Source organism: Ailuropoda melanoleuca, chromosome 6, assembly GCF_002007445.2.
Source record: "Ailuropoda melanoleuca isolate Jingjing chromosome 6, ASM200744v2, whole genome shotgun sequence".
NCBI lineage: Eukaryota > Metazoa > Chordata > Mammalia > Carnivora > Ursidae > Ailuropoda > Ailuropoda melanoleuca.
Window position 1 is genome coordinate 90,600,378 of NC_048223.1, and position 16,605 is coordinate 90,616,982.

The 16,605-nt window shown below is 36.6% G+C and overlaps 1 protein-coding gene across 3 annotated transcripts in view; it reads left to right on the top strand.

The window, feature by feature from the left end:
* ZFAND4 (zinc finger AN1-type containing 4) overlaps positions 1-12,228 on the top strand; it is an 82,525-nt gene extending 70,297 nt beyond the window's left edge. For 2 of the 3 annotated variants that reach the window (XM_011233624.3, XM_011233626.3), the window contains 4 exons: positions 1,635-2,810; positions 3,527-3,581; positions 9,987-10,104; positions 11,299-12,228. In XM_011233624.3, coding sequence (XP_011231926.2) covers positions 1,635-2,810; positions 3,527-3,581; positions 9,987-10,104; positions 11,299-11,434 — 1,485 coding nt within the window. In that variant the 3' untranslated portion in view covers positions 11,435-12,228. Of the gene's footprint in view, positions 1-1,634; positions 2,811-3,526; positions 3,582-9,986; positions 10,109-11,298 lie in introns of all 3 variants that reach the window. The other variant, XM_019806994.2, reaches the window with a different exon arrangement.
* The last annotated feature ends 4,377 nt before the right edge of the window (positions 12,229-16,605 follow it).

The window sequence follows — 16,605 nt, forward strand, 5'->3', positions numbered from 1 at the left end:
CTAGATTTGGGTATTTTTCTCCTTATAGGTAATTTGAAGTTAATTTTATCTGTCCCCTGGTTTTGATGAAGGCATGACTTGTGTGTTATTTTATTTGCTTATTTGCTTGTTGATTTGTATGGTTTTTTGGAGGATGCATGGAGAAATGCAAATTTAGGCAACCATTGTTAATCTCTACAGCCCAGAAGTCATCATTTTCATTTTTGAAGAATATTTTTGTTGAGTAGAGAATTACAGTTTGACAAGACAGTGGCCCTAGGATAAAGGCAGCTACAGGAGCCAACATGTCTTTCCAAGGTCCTTCTTTCATTGCGATTTTAGCTCTTCTACTTCTTGCCTCAACTGGTGTCCACGAGACTGTCTGGCTTTTCCTACATTTCTAGGTTGGGAGTGTTGTTTAGGTCCTCAGGTGTTCCATCCCATTCTGACGCTCATTTCAGCCAGTATCTTGCGGCGTCATATCCTTAATTTTTAAGTTTATCCATAACATCGTGAATTATCATGATACTTTTATTAAAATTTAGTGTATTGAGGACCCTAGACCACTCCCCAGTTTGATGATTTGCTAGGAAGACTCATAGTACTAGCAAATAGTTGCATTCATGGCTAAGATTTATTACAGCAAAGGGGTATGAAGTAAAATCATCAAAGGGAAAGGCTCATAGCTCAAGTCCAGAGGAAACCACGCACAAGCTTCCCAGAATCCTTTCCCAGAAGAGTCTCATGGGACATGCTTTATTCCCCTGTCAGAGTTGTATCAGCACAACTGTAGAATATTGTCTACCGGGGAAATGTGTTAGAGACTCTGCTTCAGGGGTTTTATCAGGGGTGTTGATATAGACACCCCTCTGCCTATCATGTACCAGAATTCCAGAGTCCCAGAAGGAAAGCCGGTGTTTAGCATAAACCATATTGCTTGCACAAACAGGTTAGGCACTTTTCAGTTAGGGTGGTGGGAACCGTCTTGAAATACAAGTTCCCAGAAGCTAGCCAAGGGCCAACCTTGCAAGCAGGCCTTTGCAAGGATAGCAGTTTAGGCCTGTTGACTTTTTCTGTAGTACCTATGTAGTCAACACTTATTCATCGTACTAGGAAAAATTGTTGGGGATCTAAAATAGGTTGGCAATATCAAATCTATAATCAGTGAGTTTTCTTCTCAGCAAAACTCTGACAAATAATTAGTAGTGAGGAAAAGAAATAAAACAAAATTTGTTTTCTTTAACATTCTCAGGAAATCATCCTCAATGGAGAAAGAGAGCAAAATTCTTCTCAGTCATGAGATTTTAATCTTTTTTTTTTTAAGATTTTATTTATTTATTTGACAGAGAGAGAGAGACAGCCAGCGAGAGAGGGAACACAAGCAGGGGGAATGGGAGAGGAAGAAGTAGGCTCATAGTGGAGGAGCCTGATGTGGGGCTCGATCCCATAACGCCGGGATCATGCCCTGAGCGGAAGGCAGACACTCAACGACTGCGCCACCCAGGCGCTCCAAGATTTTAATCTTTTAAGACATTTTTAATTGAGGTTATCAAAATGCCAGTGTTGCAGTAAATAACATTTTCTTCCTTCATTGATTTTTGTTAATAGGTAGATAAAATGACTGTGAGAAATTATGTATTCACTCTTTTTTTTAGCCTAAGAAAGCTGTCAAGGTAAAACCGCATCCACCTATAGCTCCTCGACCTTCTAGTAGTTCCATGGCAGCTGCTCGCCACAGATTGTTAAGGGTTCTCCCCCACGTTGGGCAGTCTTGTTTACCTTCTCCTGGGAATGCATATCTACCTGAAACTTCCAGCAATGCAGTTTCAAGTTTGGCAACTCTGCCCCCTGCTGATAGACCCATATCATCTATCGCTAGCGATTTTCTTAAGGAAGATGATAACTGGAAGAGTAACACACTGTCTCATTCCAATAGTAGCATCAAACTGCCACCTCAGATACCCCATATGGAGTTGGAAAATGACAAAGAGCTTGCTGATTCTGTTCTCCATCTTGGATCATCCCTGCCTAGGCGGACAAAACACTTTTCAGGAAATTCGTCATCTAATAATGAAGATGACACTGTTTTATTTTCAACTTCAGAAGAATGTGTAACTGAAGAGTCACTTTTACCTGAAGTGGGTTCATTTGCTACATTTACAGAAGGAAACACTGATGAACAGAGCAGTGGCTTAGAAGTCACACAGAAGGTAAATCCAGAGTTCTTACTCACTAATGATGATAAAGGGTTGAAAGCTGCAGAGCAGCATCTTAAACACGTTGCAAGAATGTTGAGTGGTGAATCAGTAGAAACTACAGTTCTCAACCACCGTGAATTAAGTCCTCACAAGAATAGACTCCTGTCACCTCTTCGCTGTTCTACACCAATGTCACTCCATAATTCTCGGGTGAAATCACAAAGACAGTCCAAATGTTTTGAGTCTGGGAATCTCCAGTCTTCTGCATCACAAAATGTGCTTCAGTCATTGGATGTTCGAAACATAACTGGTTCTTCTTTCTCTAGGACTACTCGCTTTCGAGCTGTTAAAGTTAATTCACCTGGGAAAAGATCTGATATGATTTCTAAAGTTGAGGCTCGGGATATCACAGAAATGGCTAACAAGGCTTCCAAAGAACCTGTTGGTTGTGTAAATAATATAGGTTTTCTTGCTTCGCTGGCCCGGAGTGCAAGCAGAGATAGCTTACAGAGCACACGTGGAGCAGGCAGGCTTCGGACCTCTGGAATTGGGCTGTCTGCAAGCCTCCAGCATTTTCAGGAGGAAAGTCTCAGGAAAAATTCTCCCCAGTTAGAACCTATAGATTTTTTTCTCGTAAGTATTTGCCTTTCAGTATGTTCATCCTTATAGTCATTCAATATATTTAAAATTTGTTTTTTTTGTTTACATAAGTAAGGAGGCCTAAGGTTGAATTCTTTTCATAAATTTCTCTTAAAATGTTTATCTAGTTGTAGAAAATATTTTTGACAGTTGAATTTTAAATAATGTTTTAGTCCTAAATTGAGAACTATAATCTGAAAATAATTTTGTATAAACAATATTTGACATATTTTTAATGCTGAATATTGTTATTAATTTTTCCCATGTAAGAACTTTTATTTATGCCATCAAATTTCATTCTTTTAAGGAAAAATAATAAGTACAGTATTGCTGGATGTGAGAATCAGATTCCAAATTAATTTTACTAAAAATTTAATTGAATGAAAGCCCAACAGCATTTCCTTAATAAAATACAACTATAAGAGTCTCTTAACTCTAGGGAACAAACTGAGGGTTGCTGGAGGGGAGATCGGTGAGGGGATGAGGTAACTGGGTGATGGGCATTAAGAAGGGCACTTGACATAATGAGCACTGGGTGTTACTATGCAACTGATGAATCTCTAAATTCTACCCCTGAAGCTAGTAATACGCTATATCTTAACCAACTTGAATTTAAATAAAATCTAAAAAAAAATACAAGTATTTCATGTTTAGTGGTCTTCTGTTCTTCATTAACTTACCTCTGTAGATGTTTTGTGTTTTAATTATAGTCTGCCCGTGGTATTGGAATGAATGGAAATAACACAGCAGCAGGGAAAAGAGTAGGTAAGCTGCCAATAATTTTGAAAATATAAGCCCAACAATCATTTTATTATGCATATTGTTGTATTTTCAGAGAGAAATAAGAAAAGAAGAACATTCTTTGTGGTATGTATGGAATAAATGCTCCCTAAACTTTGTTCCATTTAAGAAAATGATTATGAGAACTGACTGTAGGACATTTTTGAAGAATAAAACAAAAATTGAAATTGAAGTCTCTGTAGCCTGGGAAAAGATATGGTCTATGTGAAAAGACAAGAATGAAGAATTAACGTGTAGTTCCCAACCCTCTCAGTCACTGGCCACTCTACAGCCATGCTGGGCTGCTGGGTGGGTTTTGCGAAAGTATCCTAGGGAGGTGTTTCTTAATATCATGATCCAATATCAAGGTTGGTAGTGGAGCTCCTTTTGATGAACCTATTATTTCTAGATAAAGAAAAGGACAGTCCTTGAACCAGCCCTTTCCAAAGCACATTAGCAGAAGTGTCTATAACATTAACACTCCCTTCTTCCAGGAACACCTTAAAAGTACACTGGCCAGTCCTTATTTCCAGGGAAGCCGTTATTTTCTCATCTTTTGTGGTTTAATACTCAGACTAGGGATGGGAACTCATTACCAAAGATGTACTGCCTTTGTAGGCCCAGAGTTCTCAAGGATACTTTATATAACTATATAAAACGGATGTGACAACCAATATAATACATATTATGGTTATCACATGAATTTTATGCCTTTATAGAGATATTTAGGGTTTAATTTTTCAATGCTATATAAGGCCCAAAGTTTTGAAGTCTTAATATATCTACTTTTTTGCAATTTTTAATTGTGGTAGAATATATATAACATAAAATTTACCATCTGAACCATTTTTAAGCATATAACTCAGTGGCATTAGTACATTCACATTGTTGGACAGTCCATCTGCAGAACTCTTTTTATCTTGAAAAACATGAAACTTTGTATCCATTAAACACTAACTTCTTATTCCCCCCCCTCACCCCAGCCTCTAGTAGCCACCATTCTGCTTTCTGTCTCAGTAATTTTAATTACTCTAAGTATCTCAAATAAGTAAAATCATCTGGCATTTGTCTTTTTGTGTTTGGCTTACTTCATTTAACAAGGTTCATCTATGTTGTGTAGCATGTGTTAGAATTTCCATACATTTTCTGGGTGTTATACGCAACTAATGAATCATCGAACTTTACATCAAAAACCAGGGATGTACTGTATGGTGACTAACATAATATAATAAAAAAAAAAGAATTTCCATACATTTTAATATGAATAATATTCCATTGTGTGTATACACAGTATTTTGCTTATCCATGTATCTTTGGATGGAGACCTGTGTTGCTTCCACATTTTAGCTCTTGTGAATAAGGCTGTTATGAACATGGGTGCCCAAATATGTCTTTGAGACCCTCCTTTTAATTCTTTTGAGTATATACTCAAAAGTGGAATTCCTGGCTCATATGGTAATTCTATTTTTAATTTTTTGAGGAACTGCCTTACGGTTTTCTATAGTGGCTGCACTATTTTACATTACCACTAATAGTGTGCAGAATTTCCAGTTTCTCCACATTCTTACCAACACTTGTTATCTTCTGGGTTTCTGTTTGTTGTTTTTTGATAATGGACATCCTAACAGGTATGAGGTGGTATCTCCTTGTGGTTTTGGTTTTCATTTCCCTGATGATTAGTGATGTCGGGTATATTTTTATGCGCTTAGCTATTTGTACATCTTTGGAGAAATGTCTGTTCAAGTATTTTGCCCATTTTTAAATTGGGTTGTTCTGGGTTTTTTTGTTGTTGAGTTTTAGGTATTCTCCATATATTCTGGATCCCAATCCCTTATTAGATATATGATTGGCAAATATTTTCTTCCATTCTATATGTTGCCATTTTACTCTACTGACAGTGTCTTTTTAAAAAAAATTTTTAAATTAATTAATTAATTTGAGAGAGAGTGATAGAGAGCACGAGCAGGGTGAGGGACAGGACTAGGGAGAAGCAGACTCCCTACTGAGCGGCGAGCCCGATGCGGGGCTTGATCCTGGGATCCCAGGGTCCCAGGATCATGACCTGAGCCAAAGGCAGATGCTTAACTGACTGAACCACCCAGGCACCCCTGACAATGTCTTTTGATGGACAATAGTTTTTAATTTTCATGAAGTCCAGCTTGTCTGTTTTTCCCTTTGGTGCCTGTGACTTTGGTGTTGTGTCCAATAAATCATTGACAAATTAGGGGTCCCTGGGTGGCTTCGTTGATTAAGCATCTGCCTTCAGCTCAGGTCATGATCCCAGAGTCCTGGGACTGAACACCACCTTGGGCTCTCTGCTCAGCGGGGAGCCTGCTTCTCCCTCTCTCTCTGCCTGCCACTCCCCCTGCTTGTGCACGTTTTCTCTCTCTGTCAAATAAACAAAATCTAAAAAAATAGAAAAATAAATTCATTTCCAAATCCAATGTGATGAAGCTTTCCCCCTGTATTTTCTAGGAGTTTTATGGTTTTATGTCTTATAGGTCGGTTTTTGATACATTTTGAATTAATTTTTTAATGTATATATTTTTGTATATGGTGTAATGTAAGGGTCCAGCTTTATTCTTTCTCATGTGTATATCCAGTTTTTCCAGTGCCATTCATTAAAAAGACCATTCTTTCTCCATTGAATGTCCATGGGCACCCTTGTCAAAAGTCATTTGACCCTATAGGTGAAGGTTTCTTTCTGGGTTCTTTATTGACTTTCTTTATGCCAGTACCACACTGTTACTGTGATATTTAAGTCTAATTCAGCCTTCAGTGCTTTTCACTTCTCTTCCCACTCTTCCTCTGAAATTGGGGTTGCTGAGGTCACCAAAGATGTCCACAGTTTCAAATCCAGTGGATACTTCTGTATCCTTATCTTGTTTTATTGTTGTGGCCCTCCTTCTTGAAATAGTTTCTTTCTTTTCCTTTGTTTCTCTTTTTTTCATTTCTTCTTCTTTTTTTATTTTTTTTCTGGACTATCATATTGCTGTAGATTTTTGTTTTGTTTAATTTTTTTTTTAACCTGAGTGTCTTTTCTTAGTTGTTTTACCAGCCCTTTGCTTGTTCCCAGGTTTACATTCTTTTGGTTGATTTCATTTAAGTCAAGCCATCAGTTGCTACCTGCAATGATCATCACTTCAACTAGAGCTGTGTAACTTGCTGCCATTTCCTTTCAGTAATAACTGTATCATTCTGAATTTCCTTGAGTCTGTGAGAATTTTGGTATATGTTTTATTTATTTGATTTGCTAAGTTTTCTTCCATTAGTTTTCTTTGCTTTTAATACAGGCTCTTCCTTGGAAATCTTATCCAACATTTGGTCATCATTTTTAGGCAGAGATTACCAAACTGGCATCCAGAACACTACTCTTATTTTCTGTTGGATGTCTTTACTGTTGGGTAAATTTTTATAGATCATTGTCTTAAATCAATTACTAGACTAGGAAATGCCAAACGAGTTATTCCAAATAACTTTAATCTTGTTTTTAAAAGCAAATTTTCACATTGGAATTATTTTATTGACTTCTTATTTATTCATATGTCCAATGCACATTTGAGAGAAGGCTTCAGAGAGGAATTGATGATTGATGTTATGTTCTTACAAGATGAGTAGAGTTTTACTAGGTTGACATGGTGGAATAGAGCATTTTAGAAGAGATTGCACCTGTGAATGGGTCTGGTGCTTCATTGAGAGGGGATATGATGTGGTAAATGATAGAAGATTACTCTGGAAGTTAGAAAGGTGTCATATTGGACATAGAAGACCCTGAATGCCTGTGTAAATAGTAGTAGGAAACCTGTATACTAGTAATGGGCCCTATCCTGTAGTAGGGCCGTATAAGTGGTTTTATTTAAAAGATTTATTTAAAAAGTTGTATTTCCGGGGCGCCTGGGTGGCACAGCGGTTAAGCGTCTGCCTTCGACTCAGGGCGTGATCCCGGCATTACGGGTTCGAGCCCCACATCAGGCTCCTCCACTATGAGCCTGCGTCTTCCTCTCCCACTCCCCCTGCTTGTGTTCCCTCTCTCACTGGCTGTCTCTATCTCTGTCGAGTAAATAAATAAATAAAATCTTTAAAAAAAAAATANTCCCCCTGCTTGTGTTCCCTCTCTCACTGGCTGTCTCTATCTCTGTCGAGTAAATAAATAAATAAAATCTTTTAAAAAAAATTAAAAAAAATAAAAAGTTGTATTTCCATAAAAGGATGGAAGTGTATGTGGAAACCGCTCTCATAGGAGAAGACTGCATTTGTGTTCCCTGCCAGCTCATTCTTGTCATTACTGTGTTGTGTGTTTCTGCACATTCACAAGAGTTCTCAAATGAAAAAAAGTTTGGGAAACATTAAGTGAAGCAATTCCAAGGAAAGAAAAAAATGAAAATATAACTACACTGAGCTAAATTATTATCAACAGGTTATTCCACTGGGGAAGAATATTCTAAACCTGAATTTCAAAGATAATTGTAATTAGACGAGTTTCCAGAGGATATCTGGTACTATATGCCTTTCTTGCGTGTCCTTTGCAAATGCTTATCTTATTTTCATTTTTTAAGAAGTGGAAAGTACCCCATCACCTTGTTCTTGATAACTCTAAGTGCCCTTGAAGAAGAAAGTGCTTATTAATTGAGTTAGCACCCAGGCACCATTGGGAGTCATTCATTTAGTTTTTAATGTTGTTTCTACCATTAGAAGTCACTCAGTTGGTTTCCAATTTTGTTTACAGTTTTAGGCAAGGTCTGGGAAAGTACTTCAGACTAGTAATAAAGCTGGCTTAATGTTACTGGGTTTGTATATCCAGCACCCAATCTGGGTGACAAAAGGTATAGCACCAATTCATTGTAATTCCAATTTCTTGAACCTGTGAAGGATTTTCAGAGACTTTTAGCTGCCATATAAACATTAAGCTCAGGCCTCCCAAACGTTTTTCAGCAGCGAATAAGTACCAGTACCATTGAGACTCTACCATTTTCTTCTCATTCCTTCCCCCTTGTTTTTGTTTTCTTTGTTTGCTTCTTGCTTCTTGACCTTTTAGTGCCACCAAGCACAGTGTGCTTGTACTGTTATTGTAACAGCTGTGGGCAGTGACTTTGAGGCTCTATGCTTGAGTCAGGTTTGTTGGAATTTTGCTCAGTTCTAAGATTATTTCACTTAGTAATTAAAGTAATTGATTTAATTATTTCTTTTTCTTTCTTTATCTTTAAAGATTTTATCTGTTTATTTTGGAGAGAGTGAGAGCAGGAGCAGGAGGGAGAGAGGGGGAGGGAGAAAGAATCTGAAGCAGACTCCGCACTGAGCGAAGAGTCTGACACAGCGCTCCATCTCAGGACCCTGAGATCATGACCTGAGTCGAAGGCAGATGCTTAACCCTGTTACCCCTTCCACCCACCCCCCTCCCTTCTGTAACCCTCAATTTGTTTCCCGGAGTCCAGAGTCTCTCGTGGCTTGTTTCCCTCTCTGGTTTCTTCCCATTCAGTTTTCCTTCCCTTTCCCTGTGGTTCTCTGCACTATTCCTTATGTTCCACATATGAGTGAAACCATATGATAATTGTCTTTCCCTGCTTGACTTATTTCACTTAACATAATCTCCTCCAGTTCCATCCATGTTGATGCAAATAAATTGTTTTTTTTTTTAAGATAAAAAATCAAGTCGTTACAATAGTACAAAATTTAGTAAATATTTTTTTGGGAAGGTAGTAGTACCGTGAAATTGAGCAGTGCACCATTTTAGTCACTATTGATAATGGGATATTTTATATAATTATAACATTTAAAATTTTCAGAATGCTTTTTACATGTGAGAACTGAGTTGACCTTAAAACACTTAGAAACCTAAGGGAGAAAAATGCATGTTATGTTGTCTTAAGAATGAATAAATTGAAGTTTTGAAAGAATAAATAACTTGCTTGTGGTTTGATGAATATAATTTCATTGGTATAATCAGGACTAAAAGACCAGTTTCATGATACTCTGGTGCTCCTTCTTGGCGTAAAAGAATAGGGTGTTTGTGTTATTTATTACATTGTTTCCTCTCAGAGGCCTCATAAAAATGATTTTAATCCAGATATTTTTCTTGATTCTCTGGCAAAGTTTGATGTACTTTACAATTACTGATTGCCCTTGGAAGTAATCAGAAAAGTGCCAATGTGTACAAAAGTCATGAAAATATAAGTCTTAGTAGAAACCTAATGCATCTTTAAAAATATAACAGTTCTACTGCATCTTCACTTGCAGATTCTGTAGATGATTTTGCATATAAAAATAGCACAAATTAATTTTTTATGGCAAGGAAGTTTCCTGTGACAGTGATGTGTTTTATATTTTGCTTAATACTATTGCACATTTGAAATATTGTGCCTGTATTAATCAAGGTATCCTTTCTTTAAACAGGAGAATGTACTCATCACCTCCCACCTGTGAATGCCCCTATTCAAACGAAGAAGAAAGCAACAAAGCATTGTTTCCTTTGTGGGAAGAAAACTGGACTGGCTACTAGCTACGAATGCAGGCAGGTTGGCTGGCTAGAAAAGCTGAGATGCTTTCTTTCTGGTGACTCAGCATGGGTATACAGTATAAAACATTCTTTAAATTGGCTACTCATAACATCATTAAGATGATGTTCAAATAGCAGCCCTCAGTTGAGCTCCTAGTTGGTTAAAGTAAAGAGTAAGTAGACAGCTCCTGAGTTTACAAATCATGAGATCCTCACCTCCCCTTCAAGTTAGGAGATTTAAATCAATGGGAGAATGTACTTTCTTTGTTTTATGATAGATATGCTTAGTTTTTGTTTGAATACAACTTGGAAGAACCCTACCTCCAAGATTCTATTTTATTTTATTTTATTTTTTTAAGATTTTTTTTTTTTTATTTATTTGACAGAGATAGAGACAGCCAGCTAGAGAGGGAACACAAGCAGGGGGAGTGGGAGAGGAAGAAGCAGGCTCATAGCAGAAGAGCCTGATGTGGGGCTCGATCCCAGAATGCCGGGATCACGCCCTGAGCTGAAGGCAGACGCTTAACCGCTGTGCCACCCAGGCACCCCAGATTCTATTTTAAATTGAACACAAAAGGGACTAAATTTAAAGTTATTGTACTGTTAATTTAACTATTATATGGTACAGTTTTATTTGAAAACAAATAATCACAAAAAATAACGAATTTTCTCATAATTATTTCTTTCATTAGCATTGATAAATATGCTGAGGACAGTGTCCTCCCTTAGTTTGAGTGCAGGTACTAAAATTAAGTACTGCTTTTTAGAGTACGTTTTATTCAAATAGAAACAGCTCATCTTGTTTGATAGAAATACTTAAAAAATCCTTTCATGGTATAATTAGGTTTTATGTGATTTTCTTTTGAGACTGAATTTCTTATAAATTCAGTTCTCTCAGGTTTACTAGATGTAAGAGAAATGCTAGACATATTTATCAGCTTTTGCAGTTTTTCTTCTTCATAAAGATCTGTATCCTGTTTTCATTGCATAATAGATTGTTTATTATAAACTCTAATATTCACGGACAGTTAACTTTTTCTTTTTGGGGTTCTTATGCTGGTTTATGAGCACAAGGGAAATGTCAGTGCTGAAAATTGCTAAGAGAACCAGAGGGCTCCTGTTGGATACCTGAAGTCAAGCTCTGATCTTCCAAAGAGATGAGCCTCTGTAGAAATGTGACTATTCACATGAACTTTTTTTGTGCTTTAGATGTGGAAACAACTTCTGTGCATCTCATCGCTATGCAGAAACTCACAGCTGCACCTATGATTACAAGAGTGCAGGGAGGAGATACTTACAGGAGGCAAATCCTGTGGTTAACGCACCCAAACTTCCAAAAATTTAGCTCTTGCTCCACGCCTAGGAATTGTATTACAATGACAGAAGAAGTATTGTTCAGACTGCATTATTTTTGTTCGACTCCAAAAGATTTGCCAAATGACAAAAGCATACAATGCATACTGTTGGAGAAAGTATACTACTGTATTTGACATCTTTATCCTTTGGTGAATCAAAAGTTTTAAAAGTAGTTTTAAAAACTTTATAATGATTTAGCTTTGTTATTGCATGTCTTGCGTTAACTATTTTATATTTGATATTGCAGTTTAATAGACAAGTCTTCAAAAGATGCACTTTAGGAAGTTATCACTGACTGTGTAACCAGCTTCCACATTGTACAGAAGTGTGCCGTCATGTAATGGCTCTACTCAAATCCACCACTTTTTTGAGGGGTGAGGGTGGGGGGGTGGGGATTTGTTTTTTAAAAAAATCCCATGTGTGAAAATTTATTGAGTCTACTAGCAAGTTCCTTTTTATTTCAAGCTACTTTTTATAAAAAAGAACATTTTGTTTCCCAGTGTGATTTTAACACACATATATTTCTTCCATATTCAGATTGGCATTCAGATATGTATCCATTCTATAAAACACATCATGTTAATCATACTATATATTTCTTAAAATACTACTTTTTGAATGGTAGTTTTACAATAGATGGTGTCTCAGTTGTTGCCATTAAATACGGAATCCAACTTTTCACTTTTTGAAAAATGGCTGCACTTAAAACAAAATCTCACAGCTTGGTTTGTTTTTCTTTTAAGTTGAGTGCTATTACCAGGAGAAATTCAAATAAATATTCATTTTCACTATGAGTTGATTGATTATTTACAATAATTTTTCTTTTATAAATAAGTTTTAAAAATTGTTTTATTTAAATTCTATTTAATCAACATACTGTATTATTAGTTTCAGAGCTAGAATTTAGTAATTCATCAGTTGCATATAACACCCAGTACTTACCACATCACGTGCCCTCCTTAATGCCCATCACCCAATTACCCCATACCCCCACCAACTTCCTTTCCAGCAGCTCTCAGTTTGTTTCCTATAGTTAAGTGTCTCTTATGGTTTGCCTCCCTCTCTGTCTTTATCTTATTTTATTTTTCCTTCCCTTCCCCTGTGTTCATCTGTTTTGTTGCTTAAATTCCACACAAGTGAAATCATATGGTATTTGTCTTTCTCTGACTTATTTTGCTTAGCATAATACCTTCAACCATTTCATTAAATAAATCAGTAATTTATTCTACTTGGAAAAAATGACTATTAGTATAAATGTATTCTTTTCGGGTATAAGGACCCTGCTCCCCAGATGTAACCAGTATAACCAATATAAGCTTTTTGGAGTTGACTTGCTTCATGAGAGCTTAGTTGAATCAGATCCTGAACCCTGGTAAACAGGTGGCAGGCAGCCCAAATAGACTTTGGAACTCTAGCCCAACCCAAGTGGTATCTGCAATGGTACCAGAAGGCTCATTTAGGTGCTCTACAGGGTCTCTTTCTCCACACAGGGGTGATTGAACTGGAAAGTTCTGCTACCCTTCCTTCTACTTCCTAGAAGAGATTAAATGTTAAGTGAATAAAGAGCCTTCATCTTTCTGAAGGCATCTCAAAATGCTCCTGATCAAGAAGGAAATATATTTACAAGTGGGAAAGATACTAGTGGAGGAGTGATACAATTAGGGGTTGATGGCATACTTTTTAAGGGGAGTTATACAAACTAATGAAAATATTTACATTTGTGTTGAGCAGTTCTCCTCCCCCCCGCCTTATCAAGACAACATGTGCTTTGCACATTTAAAATCTATTACATGGATAGGCTGCTGGAAAATGGACCAGAACATTTATTCAATAATAAATATGAATGGTTAGGGTATTGATATATGCTTAGTGCACTATGCTTTTTAAACCAAGACCATGTAGAAATAAGTCTTGTTTTAAATTTACCAAAGATCTTGGTCAAAGTTGAGTTTTTTGTCCTTGTTGTTTTACTAGTTTTTAAGTCACTGAGAGATAAACCATTTGAATTAAAGAAATAATATCATTGGAAAGCATTTCTTTATGCTTTAAATTCTTATAGAGAGGTGATCATAATTTTACAGATCTCAGATCTGTCTTTGCATCCCCAGTAATTATCAGAGTGCTTTGCATGTAGACACTGGTTAAACATTAGTTAAATAAATTAATTATGTTGGACAGCTCAACCGTGATGAAAAATGAAGGTGTTTGTATTGTTATATATAACTAAACTAATTTTATGTGATAAAACTCAGTTTCTGGATTTTATTTTATTTTTTTGAGAGAGTGTGTGTGTGGAGGGGGTCAGAGGGAGAAAAGAGAATCTCAAGCAGGCTCCACACCCAGCCCGGAGCCCTACACAAGGCTCAATCTCACGACCCTGAGATCATGACCTGAGCTGAAGTCAAGATTCAGATGCTTAACCAACTGAGTCACCCAGGCACCCCCTCTGGATTTTATTTTTAAACAGTAAGTATTTGGTTTTAGCAATGTTAAAAGTTAGAATGTTTAACTTTTAGCTTTGTGAAATATTTTTTGGGTCAAGTTTAGTTCATTTTAATCATTCTAACATGAGAATTTCAAATATATACTCAGATGTTTAAAAATTTTATCCGTGTTGTAACTTGTGGAGGGATTTAATTATAACAGAATACAGGAATTAATTTCCTGGTATATGTTTAATATGGTTTTAAGCCGTCAGGATAGATAATCCAATCTTCTTTCTAGTGGGGTTTTCCAAAGTATGAACCCTATTCCTATCTTGAAACATAAGATTTTAAGTGACACATGGATGAACTTTTAAAAAATATGCTTTTAATGTTTATCATAAAATAACTATTAAGTAGCTTAAGTTGAAAATAAATTGATGTAGAGAAAAAAAGTTGATTGAAAATTGACAAGCAAAGGTATGTATAACATGATAAAAGTATGTAGTGAATGACTGAAATTTAGGAATAGATGTATCTCTTATTTCTTTGAAAATTATGTTAAATTTTAAAAATGGTTGATGACGGTAGGAGAAGGAAGGGAAGAATGAAGAGGGGCGGGTAAACAGAAGGGGGAATGAACCATGAGAGACTGTGGACTCTGGGAAACAAACTGAGGGCTTCAGAGGGGAGGAGGGTGGGGGATTGGGATAGGCCAGTGATGGGTAGTAAGGAGGGCACATACTGCATGGTGCACTGGGTGTTATACGCAAATAATGAATCATGGAACATTGCATCAAAAACTGGGGATGTACTGTATGGTGACTAATATAACAAAATAAAAAAAATAAAAATGGTTGATGAAAATGAATAGATGATTTTAGAAAAACTACATAAGAATAAAAAACAAAAGTAGAAATTGCACCGTGGACACCCCTTCTCCATCTCTTAAAAATTTCTGTTTTAGTTTTTCTGGTAGTTACTATTATAACACTAGCCAATATATTTAGACACTATTTTTTGATACCCCATTGTTACAGATCAGAAATTTAGCCTGATAACACGTTACCTCCGTATTCCCCAATTTTTATTAGTATATTAGTCTGCTGAGGCTGCCGTAACAAAATACCATAGACTGGGTGGCTTAAACAACAGAAATTAATTTTCCCATGGTTCTGGAGGCTAGCAGTCCCAGATCAAGGTGCAGCACGGTGGTTATCGCTTGCTCGTCCTTTCAGAGAGCTGCCTTCTCATTGTGTCCTCATGGCCTTTCCTCAGTGTGTGCATACACGGAGCTCTCTGGTGTCTCTTCTTATAAGAACACTAATCCTATGGGACCAAGGCCTTACTCTTATGACCTCACTTCATCTCAATTACTTCCTTAATCCAGAAACATCCACATTGGGGTTAGGGTTTAACATACAAATTTGAAGGACACGTATACATTTAGTCCATACTGGTCAGTTCTATTTCAAATTCACCCACTCCTCTGCGGTTACCCTAGTCCATATCACCATAGCTTTCCTCTGAGCTATTGTAACTACTTAAGCTTCCTAACTGGGCTTCTTGAGTTACTTCTGTGTCCATAATGTAACCCCCTTTTCTGCACTTCAATTGTAGTGAGCTTGAGAACCAAAAAAATTGGGCACATCAGTGCCTGAAATACATTAGTGACTTCTTTTTTTCTTTAAATAGAGACCCAAATCCTTAATACTTCTTTCTAGTAAGGCCCCTGTGTTCTAGCCCCCACCAATTTCTCGAACCTCAAATTGTACTGTTTCCCCTGCTTTCTGGAATTTGCTCACATTGACTTTCTTTTAGTTTTCCCAGCCTGTTTCTTTATCCATAATACCCAGTGGTTTTTCAGATGCTTACTCCATCATTACTACCTTTCCTCTTCCTACCATATACTTTTCTTTCATGGACTCTACCACAGTATTATGTTAATATTTCTGTGATTCTTTGAATCGCATAAGATGGCAAGTCCATCAGCATAGGAGTTGCCCTCCTGTCCATCTCTCCATCCTTGATCCCAATCATTGCAGGTAAGCCCTAAATATTTGTTGAATGACTGAGAAAACTAAGAATGTACTAAATCTTTTTAGTGATCTGTCAACATTAAGTGATAATATTGCCTTTTTCTGCCTTGTATTTAGGTTGATGTAAAAATTGAAAGCAGGGGCTCCTGGGTGGCACAGTCAGTAAAAGCATCTGACTCTTGGTTTCAGATCAGGTTGTGATCTCAGGGTTTTGGGATCCAGCCTTGCATTGGGAGGTGGAGTCTGCTTGTGACTCTCATTCCCTCTCCCTCTGTCCCTTCCCCCATGCTGTCTTTAAAAAAAAAAAAAAACTTTAAAAAAGTTGAAAGCGATAAGTTAAAATATTGCATTTATAGAAATACTATTTATTGAAGATTCAAATAGTATGATAGTATGATCTTTTTTTCCATTATCCAGTGTCACTAAATATAGATAAAATGAATTTTCCTTCATTTGCTCAAAATTATGCCACACTTATTTTTTTATTGCTTTTTTGTATAGCTTTTGCTTTTGTTTCCAATTGCTTTTTTTTCTTAATGTCATAAAATGTGCTTATATCTTACCAGTTAAGAATGTTCAGGTTGTTATATAGTTTATTTATCAGGGATCATTCTTTTTTTTTTTTAAAGATTTTATTTGTTTATTTATTCGATAGAGATAGAGACAGCCAGCGAGAGAGGGAACACAAGCAGGGGGAG